Below are 13686 nucleotides of genomic sequence, written 5' to 3'. Positions count from 1 at the left end.
CACGACACAGATCACACATTGGATATTTGCTACAAGTGTTGCGTGCAGCTGTGTCTTCTACACTAACCCTGCTGCTCTCACCAGCAGTCAGTGCAGTGCAACCCTTACACGCGGGTGTTTGTGAAGGCAAGATGTGAATTTTGTGAATATTTTACGTTTGAAATGCAGATCATTTGATGGTAACGAGAAATGATACATCAGAAAATGCTTAGCATGATTGTCGGTTCTTCCGATATGTGCAAGTGGTGTCTATATATGTGGCTAAGACTAGGGCATGTTTTGATGATACCTTTGAATCGGGCGAAAATTCACAGTTCAATATGATTTTTCACACTTATTCGTAATTATTTTCGTGTTTTCCTCTGTAGCGCACATTTAGAAAGATAGTTATTTTAATTACAATTATTTAGAGTTCTAATTCTAATTAATTCTAATTAATTTTTTGTGTTGATTTTACGACTTATGTATACTTTTATGTCTGAAACTCGGCGTAATTTAAGCTTCACCGGTGCTTTGTTATTCCTGAATAAAAAAATAATTTATATAAATTACAAAGTTGAATAATAAAAAAAATGTTGAGGGCATCACTATTGATGGTCTTTGAATATTTCGGTTATCCGATGCATCAATAGAACTACAAACAGTAACCGTATATACGAGTTTGTCAATCTATAATCCTCAAAATAATTATATTACGAAAAAATTGGCCCCACTTAATTTTTAGGTAATCTTTTGACCTAGAAGTGGTCGTTTTATAAATTAGTTTGTTAATGGTCAACATACATATAATAGTCTACTGTCTACATATATATGCAAGTACATATACGCTTGTTTGAGCGCTAATTGATTAATATACGTTAAAAGAATTTGACCGGAAAAATGATCAGTGTGTTGAAAACAGAATTTTATTCAAAGAGATTTCTTTAAAAGCTTTCGTTGTAATTTTACAACGATGAATTTCTTCACCAATTTATTTTGCTGAAAAAATTCTAAAGCACGTATTGCGTAAGAGTCATTAGACCGACGGACGTGTATATATAGAAGCATAAATTTTACCACACCTATTCGTTATCATTGTTCTAAATGTACGCTGAGCTCATATTTTCTTTGGTCTTACTAAGGAGAGAAAAAAATGTTCAAAATGCATAAAACAGAGTGAAAAATATCGGGCTCAAAATTTTTTGCGACAACTATAAGTTTGTTATAATAAATGAAAAATTTCCCGAAAAATAATTCCAGTGAACAATAGGAGGAGACCGATGCAAGGATTAAACTTTTAAATTCTAATCCTAGTCATTTGCATGCCGGGCCGTGACACGTGGATCTGAATGCAATGACTCATGCATGTGATCAAGTGACATGAATTTTGCGGCTGAATAGAATTTGTATTTTGAACTAGTCAATGTTTATTAGCTAGCGCGGGTGTTTAACTAGTTTAGTATTCCCTATCAACAGGCTGCTACTAGTCTGCGTTCAGCGACTAGTCTGCGTGCTGCTACTAGTCTGCGTGCGGCGACTAGTCTGCGTGCTGTGAATAGTCTGCGTGATGTGACTAGTCTGCGCGCTGTGAATAGTCTGCGTGCTGTGATTAGTCTGCGTGCTGTGACTAGTCTGCGTGCTGTGAATAGTCTGCGTGCTGTGACTAGTCTGCGCGCTGTGTCTAGTCTGCGTGCTGTGACTAGTCTGCGCGCTGTGAATAGTCTGCGTGATGTGACTAGTCTGCGCGCTGTGACTAGTCTGCGCGCTGTGACTAGTCTGCGTGCTGTGACTAGTCTGCGTGCTGTGACTAGTCTGCGTGCTGTGACTAGTCTGCGTGCTGTGACTAGTCTGCGTGCTGTTTCTGCCAATGATCAAATTCTGCCAATGATCAAATTCTGCCATGTTGTTGTGTGTAAGTGTAATGATCAAATTCTGCCAATGATCAAATTCTGCCATGTTGTTGTCGTACGATCGAATGTCCGCCTGTCAAGTTTCAATGAGGGGCCCGAGCGTCATGAGACGGTGGGTGACGTCATACCAGGGCGCAGGTGTGGGCCGCGGTGGTGAGTAATGCCACCGCGCCGCACGTAAATTAGGCGGCCAACCGCACCTGAAAATACGGCCCGGTTCAGCCGCTGATTACCAGCTGAGCAGTGGTGACCTTTCACTCATAGAAATGAGGAGATCTTTGTCCAAATATCGATGCGCTTTTGGACAATGCTTGTGACATCCTTGCCCGTCTGATTCCAGAATCACGCGCCGCGGGGTCACCGGTAGGGAACTGCGCACCTGAAACACGACATTAATATTAATATTTTCAGCCGCTGATTGCCAGCTGAGCAGTGACCTTTCAGTCGTAGAAATGAGTGGGACTTTTTGTCCAAATATCAATGTGCTTTTGGCCATTGCGTGGGTCGTCCTGAATCTTCTGGTGACAGATAAAGGAAGAATTAGTGATACACGTCCGTTCACTAAGAAACTGTGTTTTTATTTGGACATTACAACTTATTCATTTTTCAGAATGAGTAATTTTGTCAGGTAACAGACAAATACGACGGATATCATTAAAATTGTTGCAGAAGAAGCTGGTAATACGAAATGTTTTCAAAGGCTCGTATTAATTCTATCTATATAAAGATCCACTAGTTCAAATTTGGTCAATTTCTAGCTTAAGCTGAAGCGGTCAATTGATCAAAGACTAGACGAACAGAAGCGATCGAAAATTTACACAAAATCATGAGTTTCATTGGGAATTGATGTAATTTAATTAATATTTTCCAGGGACCTATTAATTTATTTGGAACCCCATTTAGAATTTTTCATGTATCTACAAAAATATCATTTAAAATGTTCGCTTAATAATTATCCGAGCAATGGCTAAAACGAATATTAAATATAATTGCTAGGTGGATCCAATAACAAAATAGTTTTACATTCAAAATAAATAAACTTGACGAACCGTCAGCATAGCATAGATGCGGAAAATATAGAAAATAAATCAAAATACTGGAATACCAGCAAGAGATGGGGAGTTGTCTGTGCTGCTGGTACTGGTGTCAGCAGCCGCGTCCGCTGACAGCCACGGAGCTGCTGGTGGCAGCTTCCTTCAACACCGCTGTCAGGAGGATATCCAGGTCTGCTGACACTGATCCTGTCACTAGTGCTGTCATAATAATACTAACTTATCCTATAACTTATGCAATCACCAGTGATTTTGCTACTGCTTTCGGATGGCGCAGTCGTAGGCGACAAATTTAACTCTTAAATAATAATCAAGCAGGCAGGGTGGCCTAGTGGTTAAAGTTCAGAGTACCAGGATTGGAGCAGAGAGGCGCGGGTTCGATCCCAGCTCTGTGCGCCAGTTTCTGGTCAGAATCGGCAAGGAGGCCGGGCGGTTAAGCGCAGCAGAATTGAAGCAGTGAGTTGCGAGTTCGAGACCGAAAAATACTGTGAATGTTCTGCTATGTTAAGAATCGGCGACAGGCCTACGGCCTAATAAATGCTGAAACCGCTATTATTATTATTATATTAAGTCCTGAAGCCAATGTCCAGATAACAAATAAAAACTACTCTCAGCCTTAGAGCCAAAAGCCGCAGACTACCTAGAACACCGCAAACCAATCCAATGGAACACTGGTTACAGATAATAACGCTGCAGTTTTTTAGCCAATATATCTCAACGAAAATTATTATGAATATCTGCGATAATTAACCACCCACGCACCGCTCTCCTTCATCAGAGTTAACTCGGACGACTCCTTAGACGGTGACCCGAACTACAACACCTTCATCGCGCCGCCTCCCACGGGTCCCTGCCCTACGTTGTCCAAGCCTTACTACTCGAGCGAACGCCTTGTCTGGCAGAAGGATGACAAGAACAACACGGAGATGATGGCGCTGGTCAAGCCCCTCCAGCGTCACCAAGAACAAGTGAAAATCAGCACGCGCTTCAGCGAGAGGGACACGCTCCAAATGGCCAGTAAAGAAGTTCAGCAAGAATATCACTCTAATGGTGAGTACAGATATATGAGCAATGTTATATTTTGGAATAATTTTGGTCTTTGGCTATAGAGATTAGGCTCTTTGAAACAACTTTGGTCTTTGGCTATAGAAATGAAGGTCTCTGATGCAACCTTGGTCTATGGTTATCGGACTGATCTTTGAATACTTTTTTTTTTCTTTCGCTTTGGTCTAGCATAGGTTATGTAAACAATATCCCGTTCTTATTACCTATTCATCTTGGATTCGAATTTTTTAGGCAATGAACGGTAAAACTCGTATGATAATTTTCGAAGTAGGTTACAATTCCTTTTCCAATTAATATGTATATGTATATGCCTTCTGAAAGTGATTTATGTTGAACCGACGACAAGTCGCCATCGAGGAAGTAAGCAAAACTAAGCATCATAGTGGCAAGTAAACTATTACGAAGCAAAGATAATTTGTTGTAAGTTCAATGGAAATTATTTCAATTCGTTTATGCTACATTAAATTTGCTAGATTTTTTATTGTATATTGAATCTCTTTGCTCTCTGCGTGTGATGTACAATAGATCTATTCGATTTCAACGTATATTGTATATATGTTAAATATCTTAGATTTCTGCGCACACTGTACATTCTATATATACGCACACTGTACATTCTATATATACGCACACTGCATTTTAAGTATCCTGTCATTTGATCGGTTAGATCATTTGATCAGTTAGATCATTTGATCAGTTAGATCATTTGATCAGTTAGATCATTTGATCAGTTAGATCATTTGATCAGTTAGATCATTTGATCTGTTACATCATTTGATCTGTTAGATCATTTGATCTGTTACATCATTTGATCTGTTAGATCATTTGATCTATCAGATCATTTGATCAGTTAGATCATTTGATCAGTTAGACCATTCGATCTGTTAGATCATTTGCTCTGTTAGATTATTTTTTCTTTTAGATCATTTGATCTTTTAGATAAGTTGATCCGGTTTTTCGTGTGTATTTTACGTTAATACTGTTTGATTCATCTTTAGACTGTTCATCATGTCTGTGAAATTTAATTGTGTGCTGTAAATGGAAGGTAATGTTAAACTTCCATCTCTATATTATACGTTGGATCACTTTTATTTCCGTTTGTACCTACGTTAGATCGATTTGGCTCCTCACATATTTGTATATAAGAATCTTATTATAAGAATATAAGTATAAGAAAATCTATTTGATTTTCTTTAAACCCTGTTAGATTCCGAGATTAAACAGTGACCTCTGTACCATATGCATAACATGCAGGTTAACCTGACGCTGCTTAATAATTGAGTATAACCAGCAGGTTAACCTAACGCTTCTCGATGGTCACTTTTATATATTGACAGGTTTTCCGGTCAGCCGTTTAGGACAATCAACTATTTATTTTAAGTTTATATATGAATTTTTAAACGAGAATATTGTAGACAGAAGGTCAGTAGCTAAATGAAACGTTCTATTTTACGACTTTGATTTAGTACGGATATTAATATGTTAATTATGAATTTTTGTTGATGGAGTCATGAATCTCTTTCGGTTGTAAAATACGCGTATGAATTCGCCTTTGATTAATGGTGTATATGTTTAGATGATAAATCCTGAAAGTATTGAAATGTTGCATTCTTATTTCGACTCATCATGGCATTTATCATTTAATTCACCATTTATCAAAGTTGTCATTACATTGTATAGCGTGTTTTATATTGTACACGTAGTCAATCATTATCATTACCCTTATAATTTGGAAAATTTTCGTGCGTACTTTACAAAATTACCTTATGACTTGCTAAAATTCAATTCAATAATGATTTTGAAACGCTTGTGAATGGTGTTAATTAAATTAATTAAAGATTGCTTGAAATCTTCAGCCGAATTTTCTCGCCGGTTTCATACTCGGTAATCTTAGCAAGATATTTCTTGCTCTCTGAAAAACTTCAGTTTCTCAACCATTCATTTAGCTTATGATTTTCAGAGCAAAAGACTAGTTTTTACTAAAAAGTTCGTAAATATTTTATAAATTCTGTTATATGAAAAAATCACTCGACTTTTGCATATAAATAAATTGCTTAGCTGTTTTTTTAATATTTTCCACTAATATCATTTTTTAGTAGCTTTTTTTATGAATTATTTTTCTGTGCAATTTGTAATTGCTCTGTAAAATAAGTTAGCGATAAAATTATTATTAAAAATTCAGGTATGAATATCTATGTAAATACAGACAATAACTTGTGTGCATGAGCAATAAAAAGTTATTGAAAACATATGTGCTGGAATAAAGTGTAAATTTGCCTCCACTAACAGAGAAAGGAAACATGTGCATCTCTTGTCACACGCTTAAATTGCTACTTATTTTCAGGGGAGTATCATTGCCAGAAGTTATTGTATCATTGCGATGATGATGAAGGGGATGACTCAAGTGGTATTACAGAGATGATCATACCCGTAGAAAATACCGATGATATTGAAGACTACGATGATGGTGATGATAGTCGTCAAGGGAAGAGCCCTGACGACCCCTACGACGAGTGCTTCGGGTCTATCATCGTCAGCACCCGACGAATTAATGACAAATCGTAAGTCATTATTAAAATTATCATTATTTTTTTATTATTATTTATTTAAAAATTATCGTGTCATTATTTAAAAATTATCGTAAGTCTCTTTATGACTCGTAACCTAAGGAACACTATAATGAATTATTGGATTTACCGGAATATTTTTGAAAAATTTTTCAAACATAGGCGCATTTTCGAAAAGCATGTTTTTATTAAAAAATAATTGAAGATTCAAAACCATTCTCGAATCGAAAAGAATTCATGACTAGACTGAAAGAAAAAAACATATAAATAGTATTCTACGGCGACTTCAATTACTTGCTCATTTTTATTTTATAAATATATTTTTTGCTGATTTTATTTAACCTGGCATTCGTGGAACTTACGGTATTTTTCCTAATTAACTTAAATTCATTGCCATGATTAAATCGAGACAAAAAGTCTCGAAAGAAAAAACAATACGTAGTGTCCTAAGGCGTCATTATTTGCTGGCTCATTTTTATTTTATACAAATATTTTTTGCTGATTTTATTTAACCTGGCACTCCGGGAACTTACGATATTTACATAAATTAACTGAAATTCGTCGTCAGTTCGTGAAACCCTACGACGCTAATTACAATTTTCTTAGTTCAAGTTCTCAAAATTAATTTTTAGTAAATTCGTGTATCGTGAATTTGAAATTCGTTATTTTTTCCATTAAAACTTCATAAAAATCAAATTTAATAAATCCAATTATCGAAAATAACTCTCTGGAAATATTTGCAAGCTCATAAAATAAATCATCAACACACGCTTAATTTCAATGGACTTTTTGATTTCCTGTAAATAATTTCTATAAAGTCTACGGTGTGCATTACGAGCATTTCATTCAAGCTTTATAGATAATTTTTAAGCCCGGAAAATGTTTACCATAGAACATTGATTCCTGTTGTTGGACTTCAGTCGTTGACTTGTGCGGGAAATTAGAAAAAATTTAGCCTCTAATTAAATCCAACATAGTAATGTTCCATTTATTTTTCGCAAAATTTAAGAACACCAATTAACTAAAAACCGGAGGGGCATTAGGAGGAAGTATAAACAACTATGTTTCCATTATTATTAAATAGCGAGAGCTTTTTATAATAATTAGTAATAATAATAATAACTCAATAATATAAAGAGTAAGCATTGAAGACGAGGCCATCAGGCCTGTACCGATTCGGAACATCACAGAATTTTCACAGCTAGCTGCGCGTCTCGAACCCCCAACTCGCTGCTACAATTTTGGTGTTCAAAACCGCTTGGCTATCCCACCTTGACCAAAAAAAACTTTGCAAGAACGTTACCTTGGCAGAAAAAATTTAATCTTAAATAAATAGTTTAATCTAATCCATAATAACGGATTAGATTTATGAATTCTAATAATCTAATGAATATAATTTCCCCAGAGCAAGCATCCTACTAACGCAGCTGCGTGGCGTGCCGTGGGTGGGGTCAAGCGACGGACTTTCAGTGGAAGTGAAAGTTTTGAACACATCATACAAGGCCCACTGGGTCTTCCTGCCCAATGCTAAGGGCGCCGAGATACCAGTCCAGGTAAGTGATACTTTCTTGTTTCTCGTTGAGTTCTGGTAGTTGTCGTCTTACTAGTTGTAGTCTGTACCAGTTTCAGAGTCTATAAAAGTTGTCTAGTCTATACTAGTTGTAGTCTGTGCTAGTTATAGACTGTATTAATTAAAGTCTGTCCTAGTTATAGACTGTATTAATTGTAGTCTGTCCTAGTTATAGATTGTATTAATTGTAGTCTGTACTAGTTTTAGTCTGCATTAATTGCTGTCTTTACTAATTTGCGGTAAATGTCTATCGTTGAATTTAAACATGGCAAGAAATTTAAAAAAAAGGTGCAAAATTCTTAAACATTTGAATCCGGGGTTCAACTTCTTGAGGTGCTCACTCAAATATATGAATGTCATAATAGTAGAAAAATAGAAATTTTTATTCAGGAAGTCTTGCGTAATAGATATTGCAAGTAGAAACTGACAAAAATCTTCAACGCACCTCTACCCATTATTTTACTTTTCGACCAACAACTACTACCTTGAATCTAAAACAGTCTTCATGCTTATGACTAAATTTCCATAGAAAGCTTCTGTTCTCACTAAGACTTTTCAAATGACTTATATACAAAATTCCAAGTATTTTTTTAGTAAATATGAATGGTGAACTTTTCAACGTTTTTGTTAATAAAGTTAATGACTTACAACAATAAGTTTTTAACAATTCCGTTCAGAGAGAAGTGACCGTAAAGCTTTCGAAGCATCACACCAAGTCCCGAGCTGATGACCACGTCAAGTCCAATTCTTCAATCAAGTCCTTCAGCTCGAGCTCCAGTCTCACCGACGAGCCCAGCGGTAAAAAGAACCATCATGTGGTCTTGGTCACGGTCTGGTCAGGCTGTCGAGACCATCCCCGCTACTCAGCCATTGGTCATGCGCTGGTGCCCCTCAAGGTTGAAGATAATAACCTGCCTAGAATAATCGGGCTTTTCGGGCACACTAAGGTAAACAAAACTGCGAATCATGCGCTACCAGGATTGATTATTTTAAAAATTTATAATCGACCCTGAATGAATAATCGATCTATGTAAAAAATAGATCAGTACTCACTGCGTGAGTGACAGAGAGCGCATTTTCTCGTCCGTCCTGACGTGGAGTCACGGACGGATGGACATGACGAGCACCATAGCGCCTTGTTTCCATAAATGAAAAAATGCGCTAAAAATGCTTTCAGATAAAATGTAGCATGATGGTAAATTTTTGCTCATATTAGGTTTATGGAAGAAATAATTTAAACCAACTAATTTTTAGTTTATAAAGTTTTCGTTGCAGCGAATGTCCCGAATTTTCAATAATTGGAATCACATTTCGATGATAAAACAAAATGATTGTGCACAACATGGTAATTGATTTTCGGGATCACCATTATCATATAAGTAAAGAGATTTATATTAATATTCTTTTAAACAATTTCAATAAACTCGATAGTAATTAACAATGAAGGTAATGCAACTATTTTCTTATTATTATATAATAGATAGATCACTAAAAAATTGCAGCTTGTCTTGAAAGCTTTCAATAAATTTTATTTGCTGCCAGATCCACTACGAGCTGGCAGTCTCCTAACCTCCAAATAATTAGTATGTCTTAACCCTGTCTCGTTGCCAGATCCACGGCGAGCTTGGCAGTCTCACACCCCCAAATAATTAGTATGTCCCAACCCCGTCTCGTTGCCAGTTTGGTATGAGACTGCCCAGCACACCAAGAGCTGGGCAGTCTCATGCCCTCCAAATAATTCTTATATCATAACCCTGTCTCATTGCCAGATCCACGACGAGCTGGGCAATGTCATACCCTCCAAACAATTAGTATGTCTTAACCCTGTCTCGTTGCCAGATCCACGACGAGCTGGGCAGTCTCGAGGTGAGCCTGATCAGCAGCAGCGTGAGCAGCAGTCGCAGCACGGGCACCCGCGGGCTGCTGCTCAAGGTGCTGCGCTCGCACGGCCTCGTCAAGCCAAACTTCCACTGGATCGCCAAAAAAGCTTCCAAGACTTTGCACGATAAAGGTGAGGTGATTTCATGTATTTTATTTTTATCTTTTTATGAGATGTTTTAAAAGAATTTACGTGGCTAATATAATAGCTTTTGATGCTCAATTTTACGTTGAGTTATGCCGGTTGAGGTAAATTTTTGAATTGTGAATTTATTATTTTTTTTTTGCATTTACTAAAAATCTTTTATTAAAGGGTAAAGGACTTATTTTAGAATTTGTTGACGCGCTAACTTTACATGACACTCGTGAAGTTGGTGCTTTATGCAGAGCGAATGAGCGAATGATCTTTGTCCTATAATAGCGATGCACGCTATGCTCTCGTGTGAGTCATCCTGACCCAGTTTGCCATGGATTAGGAGGGCGAGAAATGGATTAAGGGGATTGGACAACGACCCCTGCATGTTTTGAGTGTGGGACTTGAATGTGCTTTTGTTTGTTTGCTCATTAAGAAGTTGTCGAAATTTCTCGCATTACAGTAGAGTATATGTATTGATAATACAGCTCAACAACTTTTAATAACATCATTAATGCTCGACACGTCAGACCGGACGGACGTGCGGTGCAGCGGTGAATATTTAGTGGACATAACCTTTAATTATTATTATTATAAGTCTTAAATCAACATCATATAACTTCATTAATGCTCGACGCGTCAGACCGGACGGACGTGTGGTGCAGCGGTGAATATTTAGTGGACACAACCTTTAATTATTATTATTTAAAGTCTCAAAACAACATCAAATAACATCAATAATGCTCGACGCGTCAGACCGGACGGACGTGTGGTGCAGTATCGCGCTCTGGATCGCGGGCGAGAAAGTGAGCAAAGAAGTGACGACGAAGATGCCGATGCCGCTGACGTGTGATCCAAACTTCGCTGCGTCCTACACCTTCTTCGTCCCCAAGCAGGAGCAGCACAGGGCGTGCATCGTCATCAAGGTGACGGTTCTCAAGCAAGAATTTCCTTAAGTTTATACCATCTTTTCTTAAGGTTTTGAAGCATGAATTATCGTGAGGTTTATATTATCTTATCTTAAGGTTTCAATTATCTTATCGTAAGGTCGCGAAAAAAAGTTTATCTTAAGGTTCATATTATCTTATCTTAAGGTTTATATTATCTTATCTTAAAGTTTTGGAGCAAGAATTATCTTAAGGTTTAAATTGTCTTATCTTAAGGTTTTGATGCATGAATTCTCTTAAGGTTTAAGTTATCTTATCTTAAGGTTTTGAAGCAATGATTATCTTAAGGTTTACATTATCGTATCTTAAGGTTTTTGAAGCATGAATTATCTTACGGTTTGAATTATCTTATCTCAAGGTTTTGAAGCAGGAGTTATATATCTTAAGGCTTAAATTATCTTAGCTTGAGGTTTTGAAACAAGAATTATCTTAACGTTGTGAAATGTCTTATCATAAGGTTTGAATTATCTTATCATAAGGTTTGAATTATCTTATCTTAAGGTTTGAATTATCTTATCTTAAGGTTTGAATCGTCTAATCACAAGGTTTGAATTATCTTATCTTAAGGTTTGAATCGTCTTATCATAAGGTTTAAATTATCTTATCTTAAGGTTTGAATTATCTTATCTTACGGTTTTTAATTACCTTATCTTAAGGTTTTGAAGCAAAAAATGTTATCACTTTGAATTCCACGTACGTTAACCGTACCTGATACTTCAGCTACCCACAGGTTTGAAAACAAGAGTTGTTGTCAATAAATAGAAGCTTAACTTTGTCTTCGGATAAATTAACCGTCGTCAATGCTATTTATATGTAAAGGCCTGTGCCTTTACTTTCAAAACTCGCTAAGTAAACGTAAGTACTTACGCTCTATTTTCTTGTCTATGATTGGTGGATTTGGCTTAAAAGGCCGTCAATGATTGGCTGATGAACTTACGATCTCTTAACTTTTTTGAAAGTATAGGCCCAGGTAACGAGGGTTGACGAAATTAGAAGGGTTAAAACGGTTAGAGTTCACATGAAGTATTATCCAAAACTGTGCAAAAACTTTAGATAAATTTAATTTATTATTTATGAATACTGCCATTGTGAACAGATTTACAGGGTTCCTATATCTGAAAATTACCAAAACGTAAATTCATTTTCATATGCAAAAATTAGTAAATACTAATTTGTTATGTATCATAAGTAACTTTAAAATCCTATTGTGTATCCATGAGATATTCCTGTTTTATAAAATGGGTCAAAACACAATAGTTAATAAAGTTTTCATTCGCCCTGCTGAATAATATATATCATTAACTTCCCTATATAATATAATGTATTTAATTACGTGTTAATTATGGGTTCAAACGTTAACTGCACCCTTTTTTTCCTTAAAAAATAATTATTGATTATTATTATATATTAAATGTCACAATATCCTCTTATTTTCTATATTAAAAATATCGTTTCTCCGCAAGGTTCACTGCGGTCGCAGTATCCACGAGGTGACGATAGGGAGGCTGGTGCTAGGCCCCCTACTCTACCTGGGTACCTACGACCACCCTCCCCTCGTGCAGGGGGAGTCTATCAGCCCCAGACCAGTCACCCTGTCCCACTGGGGACGCTCCCTCAACACCCACTACCCCGTCACCGCCTGGCACCGGCTACGATTATGACCGTCTTAATTATAAGAGTTTTAATTAATGACGTCAAAGAAAAGAGTTTTAATTAATGACATCTCAGTTAAGAGTTTTAATTAATGACGTCAAAGATAAGAGTTTTAATTAATGACATCTCAGTTAAGAGTTTTAATTAATGACGTCAAATATAAGAGTTTTAATTAATGACGTCTCAGATAAGATTTAGGATTTAATATCGACAATGAGTTGAAATTTTCTGAGCATATTGAAGGTCAAGTTAAGAAAGCCAATAAACGACTTGGACTGAGCAGACGCTCTTTCGAGTTCCTATAGATGCAGAAGCGATGAAGCAGTTGTTTGTTGCTGTAGTGCGCCCGACCCTAGAGTTTGGAAACGTCGTGTGGTCACCGAAATTTGAAAAGGACAGAAATTTAATAGAGATTGTTCAAAGACGCGCAACAAGGTTAGTTCCAGGCTTGAAAAGCAAGTCCTATAAGAAAGATTAAAGATTATGAAGCTTCCAAGCCTCCATTATCGACGTCTGCGGGGTGACCTCATTGAAGCATACAAGTATACTCATGGCTTATTCAAGGTCCACGAAGGATTACTAGAATTTGAAACAAGAACCAACACCAGGGGCCACGGCTATAAACTAAAAAAACAGCGTTGGAACACATCCACGCGACAACATATTTTCTCGCTTCGAGTCACCGACATGTGGGACAGCCTCCCTGATAGCATCGTTGACGCTCCGAGTATGAACATCTTCAAAAACAGACTAGATGAAGCTATGCAGGAGCATATGTTCAGTCTTAAAATGCCTAGCAAATTACGGACCAGGCAGTAAGTCAAGCAGCTATCTCAATCAATCGTCTGTTATGGAAAGATCGGGTTCCAAAGGCCGGATCCCTTGTGAATCAAGTCATGAAAAGTTCAAGAATCGGCAACAGGCCATGGGCC

At 36.9% G+C, this 13686-nt stretch overlaps 1 protein-coding gene across 2 annotated transcripts; it reads left to right on the top strand.

The window, feature by feature from the left end:
* The first annotated feature begins 2782 nt into the window (after positions 1-2782).
* LOC108670464 lies at positions 2783-13007 on the top strand. 2 transcript variants are annotated; one of them, XM_018157944.2, is made up of 8 exons: positions 2783-3113; positions 3720-3991; positions 6441-6567; positions 7979-8126; positions 8821-9090; positions 9983-10154; positions 10911-11080; positions 12565-13007. In XM_018157944.2, the coding sequence occupies exons 1-8, from the start codon at positions 3004-3006 to the stop codon at positions 12760-12762; spliced, it is 1467 nt and encodes a 488-aa protein (XP_018013433.1). In that variant the 5' UTR covers positions 2783-3003; the 3' UTR covers positions 12763-13007. The 2 variants fall into 2 exon arrangements, with proteins under 2 accessions (XP_018013433.1, XP_018013432.1); XM_018157943.2 differs by having other exon boundaries at positions 6351-6567.
* The last annotated feature ends 679 nt before the right edge of the window (positions 13008-13686 follow it).

Source organism: Hyalella azteca, unplaced genomic scaffold, assembly GCF_000764305.2.
Source record: "Hyalella azteca isolate HAZT.00-mixed unplaced genomic scaffold, Hazt_2.0.2 contig1310, whole genome shotgun sequence".
In the NCBI taxonomy this organism is placed as follows: Eukaryota; Metazoa; Arthropoda; class Malacostraca; order Amphipoda; family Hyalellidae; genus Hyalella; species Hyalella azteca.
This window is presented reverse-complemented; position numbering and strand designations above follow the sequence as displayed.